At 45.5% G+C, this 27,844-nt stretch overlaps 1 protein-coding gene across 6 annotated transcripts in view; it reads left to right on the top strand.

The window, feature by feature from the left end:
- The window catches only part of ZWILCH (zwilch kinetochore protein), a 479,149-nt gene that overhangs the window by 333,168 nt on the left and 118,137 nt on the right, over nt 1–27,844 (top strand). For all 6 annotated transcript variants that reach the window (XM_085644606.1, XM_085644607.1, XM_085644608.1 and 3 more), the window contains 2 exons: nt 3,020–3,135; nt 4,876–5,078. In XM_085644606.1, the coding sequence (XP_085500732.1) occupies nt 3,020–3,135; nt 4,876–5,078 (319 nt within the window). The remainder of the gene's footprint in view (nt 1–3,019; nt 3,136–4,875; nt 5,079–27,844) is intronic.

Raw genomic sequence — 27,844 nt, 5'->3', positions numbered from 1 at the left:
CAACCGCTACAACACTATAAATTACTAATAACAATTAAATTACAAATTCTAAATCACTAAAAATTGCAAACTATATTAAAAAAAAATCATAAGCATTCTACAAACCATGATGGCACACAAAATTAAAATAAACTAAAACACATTAAATTAGTTACAAAACAATATTCTTTAAACGGTATTATTGAAAATGAGATAAACAACAACGTTCTACCTAATAGCGATATTACCCAAAAAAATATTCTTGACAACGATATTTCTGCATCACAATATTGTTGTATCACAATATTTCCCCCCCCCCCCCCCCCGATATTTCTGTATCACAATATTAAAACTCGATATTTTGTCCAAATGCCTTCTCATTACCAACTGCCAGACTACTCTCATGTTGGGTAACTTTAGAAACTATGAGCAAAGATTCCTCTTAAACAACATTGTTTCAGTTTATTTAATTCACACTGTCCTCACATTCCAAAAGGCTCCACCTCATCTCTTTAACCCATCCCGTAGTATTGTCAGTCCTCTCCGCAGTTTCAATGGCAGCACTTGGAAACAAGTTCCTGGATAGTAGTTTCTCTTGTACTCTCATATTGTTCGTACAAGGGAGTCTACAGTTATGAGAAAGCCAAAATGATTTTCTAGCATTTCCACAGAACGTTCATAAATGCCCCTTGGTGCCTCATCACAATTACACTAGTTATTATATCAAAGCTGAAATGAATATTCTTAATCTCAATGTCCAAACTGTTCAATAAAACACCCTGCTTTCTATATGGAATTCTTTTTTCACCACCTATGGCAATGAGGTAAGAACTGAATACTTTATCCACTGTTTCCAAGTAAAGGGTCTCCTTTTTCTGGAAGAAAAGATGGAGGCTAGGACATGCTAAATGAATTCATACTGACGATAAATGTTTCACCAAACAACACTCAAGTATGCCAGATGTCACAGATGATTTCAGAAATACTTTTCTGATGAAAAACAAGTCAGCTTGTTGCGTAACCCAATCCAATGGAAAATAGATGAAAAATGAAAGCACATGTTCAGTAGTTGTATATGTGATAATGTCACCACCTGCAGTAATAGACATTGCAGAAACAACAAATGTTAAAAAAGATTTTTTGAAGTTTTTTGTCTGCATAGAATCACTGCAGTTTGTTGCAGTGATGATAACCAAACATTACAAAAACTCATTTAATGTGAAGATACTAAAAATTAATTAATTAATTACTTAGTATGCTTGAGATCTGCTGATGCACATTAATCTAGAGGGTTAAATATCATTTTCCTTAAACATTCAATCCAATATACTTTCACCAAGACTTACAATATTTATACCCCCGTCTTGGAATGTCTCGTCTGGAAGATTGTACGTAGACCGCATTGCTTCCAAACACTTAAAATGGTGCTATACAGTAGGCGTGATGACGTACGTAAATGTTGTGCTTTCCTGTGTTTCTTTTACCAACAAGATGGCTGCTTACAATGTTGTTGATTAGTAACTTTTATCTCTTGCTGTAGTCCAGCTTCTAGGTGTGACTTAAGTAATTCCTTGCATGTCACTAATCGCATGAGTGCTAACATCCATACGAGGGTCTGACTAGAACAGTCAAAAATGTCAGAGTTCTGTGAAACCAGTTCTGAAATGTTCTTGGTACTCACACTGTACCAGTAACGTGTGGAAGGTTCCATTCCTTGGTGAGAAGCAGTTCACCATTGAAGATGGTGGTGCCACATGTAGCCAGCACAGTATATTCATTGCCAATGTCACCATGCTTACCCACAGAAGAAGCAACACTCGTGGCATTATTTTGTAATGTAATCTTCATAAAACTGCGGGTAACGGCACCACCAATCTTTGACCGGCACAGAGCCCCCCCCTTTCCCAACTGTCACATCAGAAATCCCAAGCCCTAACTATTCCAGATGACCTCACTCGCTTCTGATTAAATCATGTTACTCCAAGACATGTTATGAAGGTTGCTTTGAAAAGTTATGCACTTCAGTGTTATCCAATATTGGTCTATCCAATTAACGAGTTGCGAGGTTTTTATTTTCTTTGTCAATAATGCTTTAGTATTCTTTTGGGATGCTTTACAGAGTTGACCTACAACGCATCACAATTTATTCTTCTTTTTGTCATCCTTGGTGTGCTTCTACTGCTGTATCTCCTTTGTCCATCCCAGGCACAGGATGCACTGTAGCGAGCAGTTGTTATACTGATGAAAATTAGCACATACATATGTTTAAGTGAATCCTTTTTTATATATACCTGGTCACCACCACTCACGTCACACTCCTTTTATTTTCACATCAAAACAAGCACTCTCAAACCTGTTGCACATGTCAGATGTGTACGGAAGGTTAGATGTACTTTTCCACTCCCACTTTCCTGAAACTTCATGGAATGATTGTCTTCCTTAGCTACCTCCACCTAAAGTTCCTATTTTTCTCTTGCTGTTGACCCTCGTCCCCCTCCCCCCCCTTTGCTCATATGCCACAATTCTTTTTTGAAGCTTTAAAGTGTTCACTAGAAGTAAAAGGGCATTCACAAAGGCGTTTCCCATAAGGGGTCTGTGTCACCATAGTACAGTACCCACATTCCAACCGAACACATCACAAAACCAACTGACTGAAGTCAAAACTAGCATGTAAGGTATTTTCTTTTATTCTGTACGCATATCTGGAGGTGTTTGTGAAACTTTTCTTTTGTTTGTTGAGAGAAGGGGTAGCCCTACTATGTTGGAAGTGGCATCTTGCATGAAAAGATGTGCCTAATGGCCTGACAAAAATAGAGGAGTTCCTCTGGTAATACCATGATAGTTTACCTGCTGCCAGTAGTTCAAGGTTGTAGTTCTTTCTCTGCTGCCATTTTGGCTATTCCTTTTTCAAGTTTTTTGTTTCTGTGGTAGCAGATTCATTGATAAAAATTGTTCTATATTGAATGATGCCATTTACATGCTATCTGCCATAACCACTTGAGTGTTCGTAGTAGTCAAGTAACCTGTTTTAATATCATAGCCTGTGAAAATTGAAAATGGAGAACAAGAAGAACCATCAGCAGACGAGTCCCATGCATTGCAGAATTCATTGCAGGAGATCAGTGAACCAATTCCCTTATCTGTGCACAAAGCCAGGTACGTGTTATGGGTGGCGTTTGTAATGGATTCTTAACATAGGAAATAAAGTATCACATTGAAAAAAAAATGTTTGTGCTAGCCTGACTTTGTATCGCACTATTGTGCTGATCTGGCTTGCTCCACAATGCAACAGTAATGTTTTGAAGCATTATCCTGGGAACATTTACCTAGGGTTTTTGTGCATGAAACATTGATGGAAAAGTGTGATTCTGATTCAGAATGCGGGGCATGTTTGGGTTTCACCATTCCCTCTAATCTTACTTTACTGGTATCCTCACAAAATACGAACTATCCTGCTCGTCCTCTCTGCAAGAGCTTAGACTTCTGTTTCAGATGCACCTGCTCACTGGAACAGCCAACTACAATTTGAGGGCAACAATCAAATCTATTGCACTGTCGCCATATTTCTGACAAAAACAAGCAGTCACAGACGTACTTAAGCAGTCTTCCAAACTAAGAATAGAGCCAACCCTACTGCCAGGCAAGGTTTCCTAAGCACGAATTCTGAAATGCTTCGTGTAACATCCTCCACCAATAATCCTTACCTGTTAGAGAACTCTCCAATTTGTAGCATTCACCTACCTTTCTGTGAACCCACATGCATAGTGTTGATAGTCTGAAATTAGTTTTGTAAAGTGGAGCTAACACTTAAATTGGGTAGGTTTTCACGATACTGCAAAACATAACTTTGATCAACTGAATACGTTGCCTTGGAAACTTAGCCTTGGAATAAATGGGTGAACATTGAAATAATAATAATAATAATAATCCACATTTGTAAAGCACGAACAATCACCGGTAAGGGTCTCTAGGTGCTGGGGGCCGTCGGGAAGATTAAGCAAGCTATTGCCCAGAGTCACATGGTGCTGGGCTAATCTGCCCCCGGCGATCGAAACGTGATCCCCACATTACGGAGTCAGTCGCCCTGGCCACGGCGCCACACCTCTTCCCCGCGGTGCCACACCTCTTCCCCGTGGCGCCACACCTCATTGTATTAATTTTTGGCTAGACTACATCAACAGCTAGGAAAGTTTGAAATGACATTTGCTTTTTGACAGATTTATTACCAACTTTAGATACCTTTTTGTAATTTAAGCGCTATCATGAGCATTGACCAACTACTTCAGTTACTTAGTTCATGACCAGCTAACTACAATAGCAAAAGAAACAATTGATGGACGGAATGCTGGACAATGCAAACATTCACCCTCAATCACAAGGATCTGGGTTTAATCCATCATTCTTTTGCTTGCTCACCACACCACCCGCTAACTACAATAGCCATTTTGTACTTTACCAATGAAATGCCAGAGGACGGACCCAATCCAAGAGAAGTCTATTACTTCACCTATGTTAATTTATTGAAATATGTAACTTTCATGTCCTTGCCATGAGAAAGCGAGTTAATCCTGCAAAACGTGTTTCTAGTCTCTGGGTTTAATTTTGGAACAAACTGTTTGATTGTTATCACAAAACGATTATGATCCAAACAAAAAAATATACATCTATGAAGAATGACAATGTTGAGCTCACAATATTTTTATCATACAGTGATATATGTATATAATGTGAAAACAGATGTTATGGACAGTAGCTGCTTGATTTTACAAGGGTTAGATGCCCCTATGATAGATTTTCTTTAGGTATACTACATAATTTTATGTATTTGTATTCAAAACTTTGACAGAGGGTTTATTAACTGTGGTCATTGGTTTCTGTATGTGTTCTTCCTTCTAGGCAACTGTTGTCAAGCTACATTATGGCACATAATCCCAATATGGACCAGTTATCAATTAAGAAGCCAGTGGCAGTGCTCCCTCCCTTGTGGGTGAGGTGTGACAGCTCTGACCCAGAAGGAACTTGCTGGCTCGGAGCTGAACCAATCAAGACCAGTATCAACAAGTTTACTGGAATCAGTACCCATGTGGTGAGCTGTAAAGGTACGACTACACTCTGTCATATCTTTTACAGGGTATTGTTTGGGATGTATGTGGCATGGCGAATAAGCGTGTTGTGTCCTGTGATTTGTGAGTGATAACACAGATAAAATGATAAGAGGTTATTTGGAAGCCCCACTCCTATAACATGTTGACACCCAAAATATGTATTGTGTTTAGTAGTGGTGTTAGTTTGCTCCAAAACATTATTAATTTCTGGCTCATAGGGGGGAGAAACTAATTAGCCGAGGATCAGATAGTTTTAGCAAGTGGAAAAGCTCGGATTAGTACCCATTACTCCTGGTTCCAAAACCTACTTCTTAAATAATTTGGAAGACTATCTCTAATCAAATGGTGTCAAGTACTTGTACTTACGAATGATATAGACATTTTGTCATGCATCCATGAATATGTAACTGAATCTTGAACACCTATGGTACACTAAGGGTAAGATTTTTTGTGCTATTCTATTGTATTTTTATTCAATATGATACAGAACCTTCAGGACATAAGATTCCCTCAACAGCTTGCAAAGTGTAATGAAAAGCAGCCTTGGTTGAGCAACAAGGTCTTCAAGGTGCAGTACTTGTAAAACATCTAACATTTTATGCAACAGCTAAAACGTTTCACTCCATATGGCAAATGTGCCTGGGGCTTTTTCAAGGCTGACATGATGATGATGTATATTATGGTATTTCAATTTTGATACATTTTAGCTGAAGATGAAACAATAATGCAAATGATGCAGCTGTCATAACAGCAAGCATATTGCACTGCACTCTGTAGATGTAAAATACTTTTTAATGTTATGTGAAAATATGGTGCTAAACTCAAACCTGCACACTTATGCAGACACGTGTTGGTAGGTAGTGTTAGTAATAGTATTAATAATGTGGTGATTTAGCATACCTATTTAAATCTATGAGAGGCAGCTCAGTATATAAATGACTTAAATTTAGGATTTTCAAGGGAAAAGTGAAACTTCGTGCCAGTCACTTGGGAAACCAGAACAAACATTGAACTTGGAAAGGTGTGTCAGTGCAGAAATAGGCCAGTAAATGAGTTGGACAAGTCTCTATTCCCAATTGCTGGTAGCATGGCTGACCTTTCAGAAGACTGCAAGGAGGGTGCAATTTGGGACAGGTCCAAATTTGATTTGCTCATCAATCCGGGAAATATGTTCTGAGGTCGTGTTGGTTGTTTGCCATCAATGTGTCCTACTTGTCACATCACCTTGTGTTCATCACATTATGTAGTGTGTAATTAACTTCAAAAACCAAACAGAAAAACATGTGTTTAGCCTGCATCCTGGATCGATTTAGGACAAGGATTCCTAGGAGATCGACCTACAAAGACCATTTATAAGACAACCTGACTTCGTCTTTTACCTTGACCGTAAACTAACTCTGAATGCAAAAACTTCAATAAAATGTGTTTGAATAACATTTTTTTTTTAAAAACCTACTACCTCTTAATGTAGAATCTCATGGCAACCAAAGTAAATCACCAATGAATCTGGAATATCTTTTTCTTTTTTAAACTGTTTTATTGATGAAAAGCATAACCAACAGAACAGCAATGCATTGAGGCCATTGTATGCATTAGGTATACAGTCATTATGAGCTGGTCAACATTACATTAATAACATCACGATCCTCCATTAGGGGGTGACCCGTCGGTAGAAAATGTATTATCAAGTCTCATTCTAGCACGCCGCAGTTCAACTGTTGGAGACAAACATATATCCCCCCTATATTTATTCCACATACCCCAATTGCGGTCAGACTTTTTGTTTGAAGACATGCTTTTCCGCAGTCATGGCTCTATCCATGTTAACTGCCCAGTCGCGAATACTAGGCATCGCTCCCACGCCCCATTTCTGTGCGATGTTGCGTTTTGAGATGGCCCATCCCATCGAAGTCCATGTTTTCTGTCTGTATAAGGTCAGTGGCATCCCACACGTTTAGTAGGCAACATTTTGGGGAGGCCGTCAATGTCTTACCTCCAGCCCTCTCCATTTGTTTAGTAATAGCGTCCCAGTATGATCGGCCAACTGGGCATTCCCAGATAGTGTAAAAAAGGTCCCCTCCTGGCGACATCATCTGAGACCAGAGGGATCTACCCATCTGCCCATTTTGACCAAAACTCCCGCATCCAGATAAGCTCGATGTAGGATCTTCAGTTGGACAAGACGTAGTCTCATGGGGATGGCCACCTGTGAGAAGTTGGCCTGGTATATGCTGGTCACTAGTTATAGTGGCCACCTTGCACCAGTCCAATTCGACTCTTATGGTAGATAGGTTTAAGACAACCTTTTAAAGAAAGCTATCCTAGTGGTAGCTGTGGAGAGCAGCCTTCAGGCTAAGTCTCAGAGGAATGTAAAGCAGCTTGTTTTACCTTATAATCTCTTGAATTACCAAATGAAAGGACACCACACAGGTATATATATAAAATATATATGTATTTATTACTAGACACACTCTACTAATCTCTTTATGAGATTAGAGGTCAGGGACACTTTCAAATATCAATGTTTCACAATAAGTTAAGCACAAATATGGCTGGGGCCCTAGGAGCGTACCAGACCATATACTAAAAAAGAGGTTTAGGAAAGTCGACTTGCAAGGGAACAAGGCCTAGGGCCTGTAGAATCGCCGGGGCTTCACTAATCCACCCAAGACAGGTAAGTAAAAGACCCACGGGAGACGCGTGCAGTGTGAGAACACAGCCGCGGGTTCCCTATTGATATCAATGGAGAAAGTCGCGGTTGGATTTTTAAAGTTTTAGGGTACTTCGAGGAAGTCTACAAGCAAGCCACTTACAAGGTAAGTAATTCGAGGGCCAACACACACTAGTGCACCGGAGTGCACGAGTTACCTCACCCAGGGAAGCCGGGTGCATAGGTGTCTTTTGGTGTCGGGTCGCGTCGTCGTTTTCTATGGAAGCCGATGAAGATTTGCTGCTTGTGGAGTCTGTGGAAGTGTCCGGTGGAATCCAAGGCTGGATTCAAGATGAAGATGACCTGAAAGCAGAAGGGACAGTGTTCAGTCACTTGCCAGTGACCCGGGGCCAGGAAGATGGATGCCCACGGAAGTCGGGTGATTTCAGGTGATCAAGGGTGTTTTGACTCTTTGCCCACGAGGTCCAGGAGGCATCGATGATGACCAGCAGCTGGATTCGGAGTGTCCCACGACGTCTGCAGCTTACTGAGGTGTCGGCAACCGGATTGGAGCCAACAAGCCTTGGCAACAGCAAGTGTTGTGGAATGTGAAGGAAGTCAGCGGTGCAGACCCGGGAATTGCTGTTCCTCGTCATTCGTGGGATCCACTCGCCTCAGCTCTGCTGGAGACTCACAATGGCCATCGAGAAGTCAGGAAATCCACTTCCGGGGCTGCAGGGGGAGCGGGAAAGTTTGCGACCGTTGATTAAAGTTTTTGGTGCCTGCCAAGCAGGGGAGTCACTCCTTAACTCCAAGGGAGATTCTTCAGTCTTCCAAAGGTAGTGGAACGTCGAAGGGCCAGGATTCTTCTTGTAGAGCGTCGTCCAGGGATATCTGATTTGCAATGGCAAGGTTTCCCTATCTTATACTAAAGGTAGGGGAGGGACTAGCTCTATGTCCACTCCTCTGGGAGGGTCAGGGTAGGGGGTGGTTACACCCACTTCCCTTTGTCCAGTTTCGCGCCAGAGCAGGGACAGGTAGCCCCTGAACCGGTTTGAGCTGGCATATGCACATAGGAGCCTACTGCTCCCCCAGTGCAGGACTTCAAAGCACTCTAGGAGTGCACCCACCCAGCCCCAATACACTAAATCCTGTCTGGAAGGTGGTGACACCTCCCTGTGACAGCATGCCTATTGTTGGGCCTCCACCACTGCGAGTTTCAGTCAGCAGCAGGAGGGCAGCCCAGTGTCTGTGCTGGTGGCATCCATTTTGTGATGCCAGGGCTCTTTCAGATTTCTACTGTGTTACCACAGTAGGTGCATGTCGTCCCCTCTAGAAGGGTGGGATCATACTCCCACACCAGTTACTGGTGTGGGGGTGTGATTCCAAGTTGTTTGACACCAAACACGACATGTTTTGATGCAGTCATTCCAAAGTTAGCATTTACCGATAGGTTATAATGCACTTAAGAGTATATGGTTTAACCACATCCACAAACAGCCATGGAGAATAGACTCTGCCAGCTGCAGAGGGGCCCTGCTCATGCAGAGGCACCCCCTCACATTGTAAGCCAAGCACCCTGCCCTCAGGATTGATAGGGCCTGCCTTAGGGGTGACTGATAGGTTTATATGTGTGTGTATGGTGAGATATAGGGAACCTATACCTCAGTGAGGAGTGCTAACACCACCTCACCCAGGCTGCAGTAGCAGGCCTGTGGTGTCAGATTTAGTCTGCTTCCCAGGGGTGGCATAATACATGCTTCAGCCCCTGGTAGGCCTGTGAAGTACCTATGCCCTTGGTACCTAAGGTACCATATACTAGGGGCTCATAAGGTACCACAGTATCCAATCACTAGTGCATCTAATATGCACTCCAAGTTGTTATGGGGAGTAAGCAGATAGGCTGGGGTCCTGGATAGCAGCATCCCAGCCAGACTAGTCAAAAACCATTCAAACACCAGGAAAAAAAAGTGGGGGCAACCATGCAGTCAGATTCCAACTTCCTACACCACCTCTATAGGGGAGGCAATGGCATCACGCCAATCATCCTCCTCAAGCACACCCAGGTCCAACTCTCAGTGTTGTCGCAGACACGCCAAAGGGTCCGGGCGGTTGTTGATCAATTTTTTGTATGTGAGGGATATGGCCTTTTTGTTCATGGGATCCAGTAGTAACCTATCTTCTAATGGAGAGGCCTCTGTAATTGGGTCGCCCCTTGGCAGCACTGCTTTGAGTGCATGGCTGATCTGTAAATATCTAAATGTTTCGATCTGTGCAAGCTCGTGTTTCTTCTGGAGGTCTGTGAAGGTGGCTAGTGTCCCTGAATTCCATTAGTCCCTCAACCGTTGAGATGCCAATCCGGTCCCACTTATCAAACCCGGGGCAGGCACTCAGACAACCCAAGAATTCGGGCTCTCAGAGTGGTGTAGCGAGTGCAATTCTATTGTGCCAACCCATTTGTTTGTTGACCTTATGCCAAGTTTCAACTGTGCGCGCAATAGACCCTGTAAGGTTTAATTTCCGGGGGTTTGTGTATAGTGCTGTATTGTATCTGCCCTGCCACATGAGCCACCAGTCCGTGCGAAAGTTCGGGTCCCCATGATCCCTATGTGCCCAACGGTTAATCGCGACTAGCTGAGATGCTTGATAGTATAATTTGATGCCTGGTAGTGCAATGCCCCCATCATAATATCCCGCCGATAGCTTTTTCATGGCAATCTGTGGTGCTTGGCCGTCCCATAGCAGAGCGCACACGGCACTGTCTATGTTGGTGAAGTAGGAGTCAGGAATTTTATTGGGGGTGTTTTGCAACACGTAAAGAAAGCACGGCAGCACCAGCAGTTTAAAAAGGGCTGCACGTCCCAAAAGAGTCAGGGGGAGTACGCCACTGTTAGACATCAGTGCGGAAGCGTCTCAGGGGTTCCTGCAAGTTTGCTTCATAGAATTGGGCTGGGTCAGTCGTGATATATATACCTAAATAGCGAAAGCCCCCCGAAACAACAGGGATGTCATATTCTCTTGGATTACGCAGTGGTGGCCCCCAGAGTATGTACATCTGAGATTTAGACCAATTAATTGTATACCCTGAATGAGTGCCAAATATGTGGAAAATGTGGAGGATACGGTGAAGGGTAGATGACGGAGAGGCCATGTATAACAGAATGTCGTCCGCGTACAAAGAGATGCGATCTTTGTGATCCTCTGTCCATTTGATTCCTCGGATCAGGGGGTCTGCCTTTACCCAGACCGCTAGTGGCTCCAGCCCCCATGCAAATATTAGGGGCGATAAGGGACAACCTTGCCGGGTTCCCCTTCCCAGTTGGAACTGTCTAGAGGTATGTCGATTCACCACAACCTGGGCGATCGGGCAGGCATATAGTAGTTGAACCCACTTTATGAATTTGGGTCCAAATCCCCTCCTCTCCAGGACTGCGAACAGGAAATTCCATTCAATGGTATCAAATGCCATCGTGGGATCTAGGGACAGTAGAGCTGCATCCTCCCTGATTGTGTGGTGTCTGCCCATTCAGGGCAATATTCCGTCCAGGCATAAAGCCTGATTGGTCTGGGTGTATCAGATCAGTGATAAGGGAAATTAGTCTGTTGGCCAGTAGTTTTGCTATTATTTTTGCTTCTACCTTAAGAAGGGAAATAGGCCTGTATGCCTTGCAATCATCAGCTGGCATGCCCTGTTTGTGGATAACCATGATGGAGGCTAGTCTGAGATCTCTTGGCAGCATCCCTTCTCCAAAACTTTCGAGGTACATTTGGCGCAAATAGGGGGACAGATTGGAGGCCATTGATTTAAAGAATTCAATCGGCAACCCATTAGGTCCCATGGCCTTGCCCGATTGGATGTCTCGAATCGCCAATTGGATTTCCTCCTCTGTAGGTTCTCCCTCGAGGAAGTCTCTATCTTCAGGGGACAAACAGGGTACTTTGATAGTCGAGAGCAGATCCCCAGCTGCAAGTGGCGAGTTCATCCTGGTTGATGTGTATACTGATTCGAAATAGGTTGCAAATGTATCCGCTATCTTCTGGGGATCAGTAATTTCCTCTCCGGTAGACCCGAGCAATTGATGCACCCATCGTGATAACTGCTCTGTTTTTTTCAAATCAGGCAAGGAGCTTGCCTGTTCTCCTCCATGTTCATATATTTTATGACCGGTTGATTTGTATTTTGCCTTCCGTAAGGAGTTGTTTATAGTCTAGTCTCACGACTGCCAGTGACTGTTGCTCTTCATGATGTGGGGGTTGTGCTAGTATCAATTCCCGCTGTAGGACATCTGCCTCCAGTTGTGTCATGCGTTTGGTTAGTTCCCTCTTGTGGCCCATCATCAGTGAGGGCTCTCCCCTTCACCACCGCACCGAACACGCCCCACAGGGTTTGGGCTGTAGACCGCGCCAATGATTTCTTTTGAAGTATAGTTCTGTATCTTTAATTAATGCAGCTTTGATGTGTGGTATCTTGAGCACCCAGGGATTTATGGTAAGGGGCGTGCATCGAGGTTGGGAGCCAACTGTCATCCTAATAAGAAGGAGAGAATGGTCTGAAATTCCCCGAGCAAGGGAGCAGGATTCAGAGAATTCATGAATATCTTATGTATGTGTGTGAACATGTGATCAATACGTGACTGGCTATTGTGGGCCCTGGAGTGAAAGGTAAATTGTGTAGTCGTGGGGTTAAGTCGTCGCCATATGTCAACCAGGCCCATGGCAGATAGGAATTCAGCAAGTTTGGATCCCACCGTATGGTCTCTACGCGGGGGAAGGCGATCCAGTGCGCATCCACTGTGAGATTGAAGTCTCTCCCTTGCACCAGCATGCCGAGTGGAAGATCGTGAAAAAACTTTCAGAGATCTTGCAGCGTGGAGTGTTGTAGCCGGGAGGGAGGGGGGGGGGGGTGTAGGAGAGTAGGGTCTGCAATCCTATGATCACCCAGATTTTTTGCTTTTGCTTCATTGGTTTATGACTTTCCCCGGCTGTGGGCCTGCCAATCAGACCCACAGCCTAGCTGTTCTCTCTCGAAATTACACACATGTACATTAGGTGCATCCACCAATTGGAACTGGGCCGCCTTGTCAGTCCCTGTCTCAGCATACCACAGGTATCCAGGGCATCGGTGTACCCAGGGCCTACCAGGGGCTGCAGCATGTATTATGCCACCCCTGGAATGGCCACCCAAATCTGACACAACTGGCTGCACGACAGCTGGGGCAACGTGGTGTAATCACCCGTTGCTGTAGGTGTAGTATTCCTACACCTAACCCTAAAATGGACACATGGATTCCTATCAGTCACTCCTATGGCAGGCCTTATCAATCCTGAAGGCAGAGTGCAGGGAATCATGTGGGACGGTGCTCTGGCGCGAGCTGAGCCCGTCGACGGCTTGCGGAACCAAGTCCTAATAGCCGTTCCATGGTGACGCGGGCCAACTACTTTTAAATGCATTATAATCCTCGCGGTTATTTGCTAACTTTGGCATCGCATCACCTACACATGTCGAGTAGGGTGTCATACGAATGGGAATACGAACCCCTCGCCAGTTCTGGCGACAGGGTTAGCATTCCCCCCTTTTAGAGGGGCACGACATGGAAGTAACCTTGAACCCCGGTTAAAGTTGACTCAAGCCTCAGCATCACAAAATGGATGCTGCCACCAGACACAAGTCTGACCTCCTGCTGCTGGGAGACCTTCCAGCGAGGGGAGCTTGGACAAAGGGTTTCCTGTCGAGGGCGGTGTTAGCACCATCCCAGACAGGGTTTGTGTATCCCAGGTAGGCAGGGCTGAAAGGAAGGTGATTGCCAGTGGCACCCCGGTGCTCACTGTGCATAGCCCGGCTCAAACCAGTTTCGGGGGCACACCAGCCCCTGAGCTGGGGCGAAGCCGGACAAAGGATAGGGGTGTAACCACCCCCCTCCTGGCTCCACCCATAGGTAGAACCTAGTCACGGGCCAGCCCCTTTTCTTAGAATAAAGGTAGGAGCGAGTCCCCTTCCCAAATTGGATAATTCTGAATCTTGAACTACTTTCCACGAAAGGAACTCTTGACTATTTCTGAAGACTCTCCCTTGTGGCTAAGGAGTAGCCACCCTGCACCAGCAGGCACCACCTAAGCGCTTGCGGTTTGCTGTAAGTCTCTCCTACGGATCAAGACTGCTCAGCTCGACGAGACCCGAGTTCCCTGCCATCTCCGACCTTTTACCTCCCTCATCAGCTCAGCTGAGAGTCGTAGGTGTGACGAGACCTGCGGGACCGGCTATCCTCAGAACCTGCACGACGCTTATCTAAGCACGCCCACCGAGGGACCCTCGAGTGAGTGCACCTAGGGTTTGAGAAGCCCTAACCCTGAGCAGCTCCAGCACCGAAGTCTGCCTCCCCAGCATCCCCGAGATCTGCGTGGGGGCCCTTCCGCTCCTTGCTGTTCACCGCGTTGTACGACCACTTGCCGACCGGCTTGTGGCCCTCTTCACGACGCACCACGTTTGTTTCATCACTAGTCTGGTTGCTCCAGACTGGCTCTTGCTCCCCTTCAACAGAGGAGTACCACGGACCCTCCTGGTCCACTCCAGACGCCATCTTGACTCCACCGCGTGGGCTTGCCACTGCCAAGATCCGCTGCCCCATTCCTGGGCCCAGCATCATCGACAGCAGACACCTGCGTGGGACAGCTCGCCCTCCATCCTGGTCGCCGCCGCGCCTCCTGGTCCGAGGAACAGCCGAGTCTGACGTCATCCACTCACCTGGTCGAGGTGACTTCAGCCGGTACCCTCCTGGTGCCCCACGATCGCTGGCTAGCGGTTGAGAACTGAGTCCCCTCTGCTTTCAGGTTTCCTTCATCACCGCTCCAGGTTTGGATCTCGCTGAACATCGACACTGGTCGCCTGCCAGCAACTCTTCTTTCAGGCTCCTGAGACTACAACGAGGACGTCCGACATCTTGCCGAACCTTCCACAGCCGCAGCCTCTGGGCTAGGTAACTCGAGCATTTCGGTGCTCCATCGCAGGTTCGCTTTACAAGTGTCCAGTTCCTTTTACGTTTAGTCCCACTGATCGGATCACTCCGGAATCAGTCACTTTAGACTTTCTACACTCCTCCCCTTCCACTTGCAGTGTAATGGTTTCGTGCCCTCGGGCATTTGTGTAAATTGTGCAACCAGAAGTATTCTCCTAAGAGTTTTGTATTGTGCTTAGCTCCCTGACTCATAAAGAGCCAGGGTAGTCTTGTTATAAATAAATATCCTTTATTTTCATAACAACTTGTGTGGTGTCCTTTCACTTGGTGTTCAAGGGGTATATGTGATGGTAAACAGCTGGCTTAACACGCCCTCTAGAGTTTAGCCTAAGACTGCTCGTATCCACGCTACTAGGATAGCTGGTCTATAAGGTTGACTTACAACCAATCATCAATAAGGGTCGTTTGGGATGATACACAGTTATCACTAGAATAGTGAGCACTACATATCAGGCCAACTTCTCACAGGGGGCATATGCTGAAATTACATTAAGTGCTTTCCCTTCCCAGGTACTGAACTCTGCAACGAATCTACCCTGCCCATCAGACCAGGTCCTAGGAATCATATAGGGACAACCCTTCCGTATAAGCACCACAGTCCTCCGGGAACCCGAGGTGAACCCAGCATGTGTGGTCAACCGATACCCTCACATGTTCAGGGCCTTACAGGTGTTACCAACCAGATGTGTTTCCTGGAGGAGGACAATGTCCAGTGCCTGTCTCTTCAGGTATTGGAGGTCAATCCCTCGTTTGATTTTGTCCTCCAGACCATTGACGTTCCATGTCAGGAACTTAAGATCTGCATGTAGTCCCATTTGTGGAGAGGGAGAGGTGACTTGTGTGAACCACAAGCGGGGAATCTGTGCCACTGGGTTCACCGTGTTGGTGTGATGTGCGCATGTTCATGCTATGGGTCTGTGGACCGGTCCGCTGCATCGTGTAATATGTAAACAACCCACTAACTGTGTGCCTGGGCACCCCTATTCAATCATCTGGCATACCGGTATGAGCGTAAAATGTTACTTGTGGCTTTGTAGGAATATGGCATTGCCTTACGAAACTAGAACTACAGAAAAAACTACTCATCCCAACTCCCAAAACTCTCTCCACCCCCGTCCCTGCCTCCCTGCTAAACGGATTCCAATGACCCGTATCCCCAACAGTGCAGAGTGCCCGTTGCCCTCCCAACACTGTGATGGGGAACGTGCACGTGACCTGCTACTCCCATCCCTTTACATAGGAACTTAAATTTAAGCCATGGGAACTGGTATATAACACGGAGTATACTCATCACAGTCCCGGTGTACGCTTCCTCAGGTCCCCAAAGCGGTGTAGATCAACCTCAGTCGGAAGTGAGACTCTATGACAGAACAACAGGTCACATAGGTAGAATCAACCCCACATCCTGCCCCGCTCAGTCTGTGGTGGCGCAACACCAGCCAGGTGATTATTTCTTCAGGCGGCTTAAAGTCTAGGCTACACAGTCCTTTATATATATCACCAATTGGATATCCTCTCTTTGCTAGACGGGTCCCCAAATTGGTTGTTGGTATCTGTTCTCAGCGTTGTTTTCACTCTGGGCATCTGCCTTCCCCCACCTTCCGCCATTCGTCGAGCCAGTCCATTACCGCAACGGGGTCAGTGACGAACCAACTCCTGCCATCCGCCTCAACATGCAATTTCGCGGGGAACAACACTGCGTATTTGAGCTCTCGCTCTCTGAGAGACATTTTTGTGTCCAGGAAGGAGCGTCTGTTTATGGACCTTGTTAGTAAAGTCAGGAAAGAGAGTGATCGTACTGTTCTCAAATCTAAGAGGAGATGCACTGCTGGCCTTTTGAAGGTTATGATCTCTATCTCGGAAGTTAAACACTCTCGCCAGGATAGGTCGTGGAGGTGCCCCAGGCCTGGGTCTACTCCCCGGTACACAGTGGGCTCTCTCAATTGAGAAGTTATTGGATAGGTTTTTAGGCTACAAATGTTTGATCACCAAGTCTTTGACAAAAAGATCTGCTGCCAGCCCCTCCGCCCTTTCGGGCACCCCCAAGATACGAATGTTATTCCTCCTCGACCTCCCTTCGTAGTCGTCCAACTGGGCCACCAAGTGCTCGGTCGTTTGCTGTAGTTCCGAGACTTGTTTCCCAAAGCGGATACATCAGTGGCAAGTTCCTGGGTGACGCCCTCAACGTTTTTTACCCGAGAGTCCATTTTACGTAGCTCAGCTCTGAGGAGGGATATATCAGTGGCCACTGAGTCAATACAGCCCTCAAGCGAGACATGAACACCATTAATAGCTGCTAGTACGTCCTGGAGCATGGGTGGCGCTTGCTCGCCCTCCTGTTATTGGGTGTGGTGATCAGACTCCAACGTTGACTGTCCCCTTCCGGTGTCTATAGAGAGGTGAATGTATCAATTTTCTGTTGATGTACGAGTCAACCTCCCTTATTCTAAGTCATTTTGGACGCACGATTGTCGGGACCACAGCCCAAGGGTACTCACCGCTGCCTACCGCTGTATGCACTGCGTGGCCTGTCGGGTTTCCCCCCTTCCTGTGGTGCAGCCACTCGAAGAGGAACTCCTTAGGATTACAATCTCCAGTAAGATCTGTATAGTGTCCTTCTTGCTATGGAAAGTGGGGGGCAGTGCACGTGGAGCTCCACCACTCCGATACAGGTGACTCGTACCCTCCTCTTCTGTGTACCGTGATCCACTGGCTATAGGCAACACCTCTAATGACACGGATCCTCGTCAGGGCCTTATGGCGGTTTACAAAGATGTCACTCGAGTGTATGGCAGAACCCGTCGCTGAGGCGCCCGTCAGGCCGAGTGTCACTGAATCTCTCTGGCTCCCCCCAGTTCAGTGTTTAGTTGGCAGCTAATAGGAGGACGGGGGCCAACCCAGCTCTCTGGAACACCCACTGCTTCTTGCTTTTCGTGGGGAAAAAACGAAGCCTGCCAGCAATTGGCTCTGATGCTGAAGTGTACCACTCACTGGGGGTCCACTGCATGGTGTACCACCTTCAGTTGCCCAGGTTGTTCCACTCTTCTGCAGAGGATCACACACTCCGCATATAGCACGGGTCGCTCGCATGCCCCTCACTTGGACATGCACTCTCCCTTCCGGATAGCTGATCGTCTGGCTCTTTAGGGCCATCGCTTCACTGTTCTCTTCCCTCTGTAGCATTTGTGAGCGGGGCAATTTTCAGTCACGCCTTCCTCTGGGTATTGGTACACCAATATATGTGTCCCGTGGCCGGATAAATATCAGGATATTTCAGGAATTAAGGTCGCGGGTGCCGGAGCCACGTTAGCGAATGGCGGTCTTCTTTGGCTGCTGGTCACGCCCCTCCCCCCCACAAAATCTGGATTTTGGGTGCACTTGAGTCTTGTAATGAGCTAATGATTCACACCAAGGGCATGGAGAAGTCCACCAGGAAATATAAATAACTTCCAACCTTCAAAAAATTGCTGATGATCAGATTGTGCTCCATGTTAAGTGCCAGATTTCTCTTCGCCCTCTCTACTTACTCGTCCATATATCAATGATAACTGGAAATGTAACTTGTAACAAATAAACTGTAGAAATACAGGGATGTGGAATTTATCAAAATATCTACTTGTCCATGGGGCAGGTTGCGTCATAAATCTACTTGTCCTGTAACAAAATCCACTTGTCCCTTTGGTGCCATGTTGTGCGGCAACAAATTATGGCAGCAATCTCATTATATAAGAGCTCTTATATAGCCTCTCTGATTATGCCAGGGCTCATACCATAGTAGTTTTTGAATACTAGCAATCCCTTTATGTGGCTACGTTTCCGCAGATCTACATACTGGGACTGAAGGTAGTGGTAAACAATAGTTCCAGGGTTGTAATGTCCTTCTGAGTCTGTGCAAACCTACTAACTTGCATGTTTTAAGGGTTTTCAACAACTCTTCTCTAATCTTTTCCAATACTGAGAAATGTTGGAAATTTACTCCTGACAATGGCAGAAGTAATCTTTCTTCCAGAGTTGGGAAAAAAATGGATGGAGGGAAAATAAACTTGCAAACACTCAGGTTTTCGCATGAGCAAATCTACACATGCAAATTTGCTCATGATAAAACGCAGTTCACAAATATTTTTTAGGAGTACTGTCTCTTGCCCTACTGCTGTAAATTTGTGTGAATTCACGAAAGCCATATTCCTGCCCTTAATGCAAGGACATCAGTGGCAGCTGGTGTTAAGGGGCTTCGGGACTAGGATCCGACAGGGAGGAGATGAGAGAGTGTGTACACAATGTAGCAGCTCTCTTCCTAGAAAAGAAAAATGGAATTTGTATTCAACACGATGCAGTGACCACTTTATTCGATTCTAATGAAGTGCTCACTGCTTCGTGTGAATACAAATTCTGTTTTTGTTTTAGGAAGGGATGAGGTCAGAGACCTCCTGCGCATGTGCTGGCCGGGGCGAGGACTATTGCTCGCCCTCGATACACAATCTAGAAGAGTGATGTCCGCATGAAGGGAGTGGCCAGAAAAAGGAGAAAATGGTTGGTTTTCAATAGGGCGCATATACTGTTGCCCAGGCGATATTAGCACGCTATTTAAATGAATGGTAAGGGGCAGGGCTAGTGGGTGAGTGAGAGAGTAGTGGGTGGCAATAATAGGAGCACCCATTGCCTTCGCGGTACTTTTAGGCCTCCTGGTTGGATAATGGAAGCTGGGGGCGTGGGCTGTGGGCTGTGGAAGAGTTGGCTGCGCAGCTCTGATTCCGGCATAATCGGCATGCAGGCATCAGGTGTGCTGTATTCCTGTTGGCTGTGTTTGATCAGGATGGACTTGCTGTGAACCCCACTGGCGATCCTGTAAGTACAACATTTGAGATAAACTCATGTTATGAAGATCGTGATATATATGATGGATGGGGCCTGATTTGCATGCATACGAATATAGAAGCAAAACCCTGTAAATGTGGTGTGGTGTACAGTTTGCGTCTCCTAAACAAACTGCGCGATGGCTGTAACGCGAGGTAAGCTTTTATGCTCCAAGCCTCCCCCTTTAAAAAAATCACATTGCTACCTCTGTTGAGTTAGACATGGTCTGAAAGAATTCTGAACTTGCTTTTAATTAGAGCTTCCTATTACATATTATAAAGTTCTCGAGGGCACAGCAGCTGCGAGATTTCTGCGGTTAAGTCACACAATTCTGATAGCGTTAAAAGTCTGGCAGTATGTGTGAAGGGCATTGGTGCACATGCACGGCCTCTTGGCGCTGTGTAATATATCTCTGGCTACTTCATTTTCTTTTTTTTTTTTTTTATTAAACATTTTATTGAGGTTAACAATGATTCACAGTCCGATACAATTAATTATGCCATTTTAGAGTCTGTACAATCATTTACCGGTTCTTGTGTCACGGAGAGTTCACCGCTTATAAAATTAGACTTGCTTTTTGACCCAGTCCCTTAAATTGTACCACCCATGATCATTGGGGTCTTCCCGACCCTCTACAGGACGGCGTGTGCTGACTTACGTAGACGCAGGAGCACTTTATTCAGTGATTAGGTGAGTATGTGTAGTGCGTGGGATCGTGAAAAGAAAATGTGAGATTGTTAAAAATTCTCTGGGTAGTGGAACGAAAATACTTTGTCTTCCCTGGCTGAGAATAGTAAAAGTGGGAAGGTGTAGATGGTGTACTATAGTGAGTCACCTCCTACAAGGTCGACATGTTTCAGAAGCCATCCCCTTGGCTTTCTTCCTCAGGACCAAAAAAACGATCCCTGTTACACCTCAATGGGTGATAGAATAAATGTACATATGCTTGATAGTCACAAACAATATCCTTTGTTCCCTGTTATGGTAGTAGAAAAATATACCACTTGTATATCTTAAGAACTTTAGAATGTAATCGTTATCGCTCCATGAGCTTACACGAGCTGTGTAGGGCGCCTTCAAATAGACAATGCTGGAAGGAGCGCGATCACCAAAGGAAGTACCTTCTCGTGGCTCGTCAGAACCTGGTTCGACGAGCCACGAGAAGGTGGTGATCGCGCTCCTTCCAGCATTGTCTATTTGAAGGCGCCCTACACTGCTCCTGAGGAAGAAAGCCAAGGGGATGGCTTCTGAAACATGTCGACCTTGTAGGAAGTGACTAATAGTACACCATCTACACCTCCCCACTTTGACTATTCTCACCAAGAAAAGAAAAGAAAATATTTTCGTTCCACTAGCCAGAGAATTTTTAACCATCTCGCATTTTCTTTTCACGATCCCACGCACTACACATACTCACCAATCACTGAATAAAGTGCTCCTGCGTCTACGTAAGTCGTAGCACGCCCCGCCCGTAGAGGGGCGGGAAGACCCCAATGATGAGGCATGACACAATCAGGTTTCAGTGTGTGAGGGGTATTTTACAATTTTTTGAAACATTGCCCTTCCCGGAAATTGAGAGAAGGAGCTTTGATCCTTTTGCACCATTTTTCACGTATGACTAAACACTTCAAATAAAAATAGCAGCCCACACATGGGTGCATATATATTCACATAATACATGGTAGAATCCATCTATTACATAGCAACCAGGAAAATAGGCTCAGAATTTCTGACATTCATATACAACCTACCTTCACCATAGTTAACCAGCCTGACGTCTATCTGCTAGTGGAAAAACCTATAAAAAGGGCAGTGTCTGATAAGACTTCTTTAGCTGTAGGAAGGTTTTGAAACACGCACTTTAACTTTTGTTAGCTCTAGCTTCATCCAGGGCCCACAAAATAGAATAAATACTGGCCCTCTGGGCCAGAGAAATTGTACTTTATCTGGATTTTGAGGAGGCTTTGTGTTCCTTTATAGAAAGAACATTTGCCAGTGACCGGACCGTGATGGTGGTTGTTTGTCTTGTGGGGTTGGGACTAACTGTGGACTTTGGCCCAACCTTTCTTCTATCACCTGTCCATAAAAAGACTCTCACTGGTACTGGAGATGAGTCCGCAGTGGTTGATGGATCTAAACTACCGGAAAAAGAACCTTGCAAAATCTGAAATTATCCTGCCACAAAACTCCCCAAATAAGTGAGGACTAAACCCTCCCTGTATGGGGCTCTGCCCCCCTCCGGAGTGTGTAGTAGTCTTAACTAACCCCAATATTTCCCTCTTGCCTGAAATATCACAGGGTATCAAAGGTGTGCTTTATATGTTTTATCCCTTTTTGAGATTTGTCATAGTATTATGACAATGTGTGCTTTCATCCAGTGTTGCCTTTACTTTGCATTTGTAATTTTTAAATACTTAAGGCTTTCTGCCATATCTGTTTCATGATCCCCCATTACACTCCCCTGTCAGAAATAGTCAGGCCCGTCCCCTGGGTGCCATAATTTCTATCTGTTACCTGCCCTTTTCTTTTTTTAAATATGGATGCTCGAAGTTTGGATCCAAAGGGGACACCTTGGTGGGTGCCTTCACCACTACACCAGTTGCCTTCCTGTCAGAACTTTGTGTGGGCCCTTAACGTGTTTCAGTTGTGAACTGCATCCTGCTGGACAAGGGTTACTGGACACCAGGTCATTTTCTTAGCTAGACTCGAGACTGTTGAGCGGCCTGCACACTCACCTTTTGCCACAATTGTTGTACAAACCTCTTTTCGTTTTTCATAGTTTTTTACTCGAATAGCCTTTGTGAAATGTATTGAAAATAATTTAAATTGCAAGCCTTGTCATTTAATAATAATTTTTTATAAGTATATTTTTATTTGTACTTCACTAATACAATTGAATACAGCATTTTAGACTTATCAATGGTTATTTAATTATTAAAGTCCTTTTTAGTATTTATGTATCTACAATAATATGGGCCATATGTAGGTAGCTAAATACCGGTCGGTAACGGCCGAAAATCGGTAAATTTCCCGTTACCGACCGGTATTTAGCCCTTTGAGATGTAGGAGGCTGGATTGAAGGATTCAGTAATTTACCAATTCGGTATTTTAAGGAATCTGTAAAATACCGAATCTGTAAATTACCAAATCCTTAAATCCTATGTAGGGAGCACTCAAGTGAGTGCATTTTTGGTTTAAGGATTCGTTATTTACCATCAACTACAAGTTGGTGGTAAATACCAAATACCTTTTCAAAAGCAATTTTGTGCTTTTTTAAAAGTGCTATGTGGCAGGCATACATGCCCTTAGGGCATGTATGTGAACCACATATGTACACATGCACTATTCAGGGGTGGAACAGGGTGTCAATGTGAATATGCTCCCCCTATTACCGAATGAATGGCTTCCCATTCATTCCTATGGGCCTCCAGCCCATAGGAATGAATGGGAAGGTATTCCTTATTACCGATTCGGTAAATACCGAATCGGTAATAACGAATATTACCGAATCGGTACAATTTACCGATTTTTTTTTTTTTACCTACATTCTATTTACCGATTTTTAAATACCGAATAGGTAAATATCGGTATTTAGGAATCGGTAAATAGAAATTACCTACATATGGCCCTATGTCTTTAAAAATGTAAGTCAATATGCCAGTAATAACTGTAGGAGGTTAGCTTAGTATATGGTCCACACTTATTTAAGTGAAGCACCTTGCACTAAATCAGGCGACCCTTATGGTGATTTTAGTGGTCTTAGACAACCATTGAAAGCTCTCCAAGTGGTAGCTGTGGAGAGCAGTCTTCAGACTTAGTCCAGAAGGAGTGTTAAGCAGCTTGGTTTACCAAGTCTAATTATGTCGTGTTGGTTAATTGTAAGAGAACTGCCCAGTGAAGTAATAAAAAATAGGTCTATTTATTACACAACACTCACTAACACATTGATATACCTCATACCCAAAGAGATCAACCCAAATATACAAGAATACTTCAATTGCAAGAGTTAAGTAAGCACAATACACCGTGGTCTCCATGTGGAGAAAAAACCATATACTAAAGAAGTGGAATGCGAACTGCAACCGAAGTTGGAACTTGGACCAGGAGACTCAGAAGAGCTGGGGACACAAGGGCCCACCCGAGGTAAGTACCCAGGAACCCCACGGAGGCTGTGTGCAGAGTGAAAACACAGCTACATACCTACAAGTCACGGTTGCAGTTTTAAAGAAAGAGCCTTCCCAGTGGACACTGAAGAACCCCAGAGGAAGACAGAAGGTTGGAGAGACACCCCATCCATGGATACCCCAGAAACCAGGATACCTACACCAGGGAAGCTGGGTGCATAGGTGCAAAGTGACCACAGTGGAGGACTTTGGAAAGATGCTGCTGGCGAAGAAGGTGAAAGAGTCCGGTGGAATCCTAGGGTGGATTCTTGAAGAGAAGAACCTGCAAGCAGAGGGGACACAGTCTGCCACTCGGAGGTGACAAGTAGGCACGGAAGAGCAATGACTACCGATGACGGAAGATGAAGGAGTGCTGACGGTGTCCTTGTTGCTGCAGCTGTAAGGACTAGGCAATGCTGTGCAAGACCAGGAACCGTTCACAAGCTGTCTCACTCAAAAGCCGAGAACTAGGGAGTCGGTGTCCTGCGGGAGTACCAACAAGCCTTGGCAGCAGCAACAGACGTGGTAACGATAAAGGAGCAACGTTGGGGCCAGCAAGGTCCAAGGGACTCACCAATTGCAGGAGAGTCAGAGCAGGCCCGAGCAAGCAGGAGGGCCCACTGAAGTTAAAGAAGACCCTCAAGAGGACCTACAGGCCAAAGGCACAGGAGTAGCAAGAGGACCTTGAGTAGCTCACCAAAGATGCAGGCCCACGGTGCAGCGGTTGCGGTGAGGACGAAGATCTTGGCAGGAAGAGATGCTGGAGCTTCTTGTAGCCCAAAGATCTCTGGAGTACAGAGCCAACAAGCCTTGGAAATGGCAAGTCGACACGGTACACAGAGGTTCGGTTCCAGCAGTTCCGACGAGGGATACTGGCCTCAAACTTGCTGAGAGGACAGGTCAGATCTCGGGGGAGTTGCAGAACCACCACCTATGTTGCTGAGCTTTTTGAAGTCTGTGGGTCGTCCGGAGCAGCAGACCAGTCAGTTTTGTTGCGATGCTTGCAGATGCAGTGGAGTGACTCCTTCACTCTAAGGGAGTTTTCATCAGGTGTCTTTGATGCCCACATGTCTGGAGAGGAACCTGGAAGAAGCTCAGTCACAGACAATGAAGAAGACTCGCAGAACAGCGAGCCCAAGTGCAGCAGGAGTCTTCCTTGGTGCAGTCTGAGTTTCAGGCGAAGTCCAGCGAAGTACAGGTGCACAGACGATCGAAGTAGAAGTGGTTTCGGGTTTTAATCCTATCCCATGACGAATCTAAAGAGCCACCCACAGGTAAGCCCTTAAGTGCCCTAGGGAAAGGGTTGGAACGATTCAGGGGTTCCTCCCAGAGGAGTTGCTGGACAGATGGGGAAGATACTCCCATGTCCTTTGTCCAGTTCCGTGCCAGAGTGGGAGTCAAGGGCTCCCTGAACTGGCTCAAACTGGAGTATGCAAGGAGGGCACCAAATGTGTTCTTCAAAGCAGTCTGGCGGCGCTGGCTAGTGCCTCCCCACCCCAGCCCAATACGCTAAGTCCTCTCTGAGAGGTGGTCACACCTCCCTGTGACAGGAAACCTATTGTTCTACGTTCCCCTGCTCAAGCTCAGCTGAGTAGCAGGAGGGCAGAAACGTGTCTGTCGTTGGCAGCAGCACTAGCTTGCTGTTAGACCCTGAAAGGCTGGTCCGGGAATACAGGGGGGCACCCAAGGGGAGCTCCCCAGTACATGGGATCCTACATCCAACACTGGAATCGGTGTTGGGGTAGGATTCCAAAATGTATTCTACCAAACATGACCGATTTTGGTGCAGCCAAAATATAGGTAGACCTCTTGTAAATGACTACTTGTCCACTACTTGTATTAAATGGCTGACCACACTTACAAAGCCAGGAGAATCGACTCCGGGGTTTGTAGGGGTATCCTGCTCATGCAGGGGCACCCTCATACTTATAACAAAGCACCCTGCCCTCTGGACTGAAGAGCCTGCCTTAGGGGTAACTTGTACGTTTTAAGTGTAGTGACCTCGGATATAATGAAACCTAATGGATGTGAGAAGTGCAAACACCAACTCAAACAGGATGTAGTCACAGTTTAAGTGGGCTCCCCTGGGTGGCACAATACATGATGCAGCCCAGGGAAGACTTCTGATGTACCTATGCCCTGGGTACCTCAGTACTATATACTAAGGACTTAGAAGTGTATACCAGTAGCCAATTGGGAAGGTACCAGTGTACTTACCATTTTCAAATTTAGGGAGAAAGCACAGTGACTGGGGTCCTGAGAAGCAGGATCCCAGTCAGACTAGTCATAAAAAAGAATAACACCAGCAAAAAGTGGGGGTAACCATGAAAGCAGATCCTACTTTCCAACAGTAACTTTGTCATTTTTTATTAAATTAAGAAGTGGCTTCTGAATTCGGAAGAGGTTGCCTCACAATGGTCCTAAGGCTTTGCTCCATGTTTCTCTGTCAACTGTTTGTGACTGAAAATAATCTAGAAAGCAAAACCAACAGATGGCTCGCAGAAAAACTGGCAAAGCTAAAATGAGAATATAATGGACAAGCGAGGTACTGGAGCAGTATCTGCCCTATATAAAACCATAATAACACTAGATTGTCTCCTCTGACTTAGGATGTCATAGTTAAATAAAGTAGGTCCTCTAAAAGATGTTAAACGAGAAGCTTCCTTGATGCGTCCCAGGGAAGTTGATATGAGCAGAGGTACACCTGATTCAGTTAAAAATTATTCTCAAAGCTTATTATGACATGCTAGAAGAGGAGATTAGTTGCATCCTCTGTTAGAAATGTGGGGTGGAAGAAGACTTTGTTTAAATAAACTTGGGTCTCTGTGCATAAATAGCCTCGGGATAATGGATTACTGCTTGGTTTCGTATTTAGTATTAATACAATTTATGCTTTTCTGTTTTGAGCACTTTGAGCAGCAACACTCTTGGGTCCTCAAGAAGGCCACAACACCTTCTGGGTCATAGACTGAAACATGTCGACCTTGGTGACACATAAGAGTGCTTAATTATTCCTGCAGTGCCACACTGTTTTTAATGCTGGCCCAGGGTAGCCCCAATAAAGTTTGTGCAAACCCTGGAGTTAATTGTAATCACTTTTCTTCATTTGCTCTGCTGCCCTCACCACACCCAACTCCACACTTGGGTATTTACACCTGTCTTAGCACAAAAACATCCCGACCACCTCCCTCTCAGTGAGGGAGTTGTAGCCCGTATCATGAGTAGGTATCATGATACAAGGAGGTTCCCCAATGATAAAGCATGCCACCTACGGTGGGTGAGGGAAACCGTCCTATAAGAGGGATGCTCTTCGGTGGTTAGGCTTCCTGCAAAGCTATTTATGCACACAGACCCAAAGGTTCCTTTCTGTGTTTGCGCTATATGAAGTAGAGAAGCAAACCCTTGCAGATCTCTAAATCTCCTTTAACCCTCTGTTGTGATATAATAAGAAGACTGTTTCCTACATACAAGCAGAGAATGTACGTTTACCCCTAACTACTAGAGAGGGGTAGTAGCAGGAGAGTAACAAAGGCCCCCACAGCCCCAAGGCTTACCCATATTGGAGGGGGCTCCCTCAGTTCCTACTGATGTGGGGTTTGAGGGACCCCTTCAGCATATCTTGCAGGGCAGGGTGCCCCCTTCATGGTCCACTCTGGAAACCCATTCCTCATTTTGTAAGTCCTTGAAGACCTGGCTTTTCACCAGTCCTAATCTTTCACCTTTCCTAACCTTTAAACTCTGAACTTTATAGACATCTCTTACTCTGATCTCTTTCCGCAGCGCCTTGATGCCCCTGGGCTAAGTTCGCACTCTACAAAACTTGTATTCATTCATTCATTCATTCATGGTACTGAAAGGTCTTAGGCCGTATCTAATGCTTCCCTAAAAAGAATAGTTTTTAGCTGTTTCCAAAAGGGAAGAAGACCAGGTTCAAGGAAGCTTCTTGTTTAACATCTTTGAGAGGACCTACTTTATTTAACTATGACTTCCTAAGTCAGAGGAGACAATCTATTGTTATTATGGTTTTATATATAGCAGATACTGCTCCAGTACCTCGCTTGTCCGAGAGCAGTGAAAACC

Source organism: Triturus cristatus, chromosome 3_1, assembly GCF_964204655.1.
Source record: "Triturus cristatus chromosome 3_1, aTriCri1.1, whole genome shotgun sequence".
Taxonomy (NCBI): Eukaryota; Metazoa; Chordata; class Amphibia; order Caudata; family Salamandridae; genus Triturus; species Triturus cristatus.
This window is presented reverse-complemented; position numbering and strand designations above follow the sequence as displayed.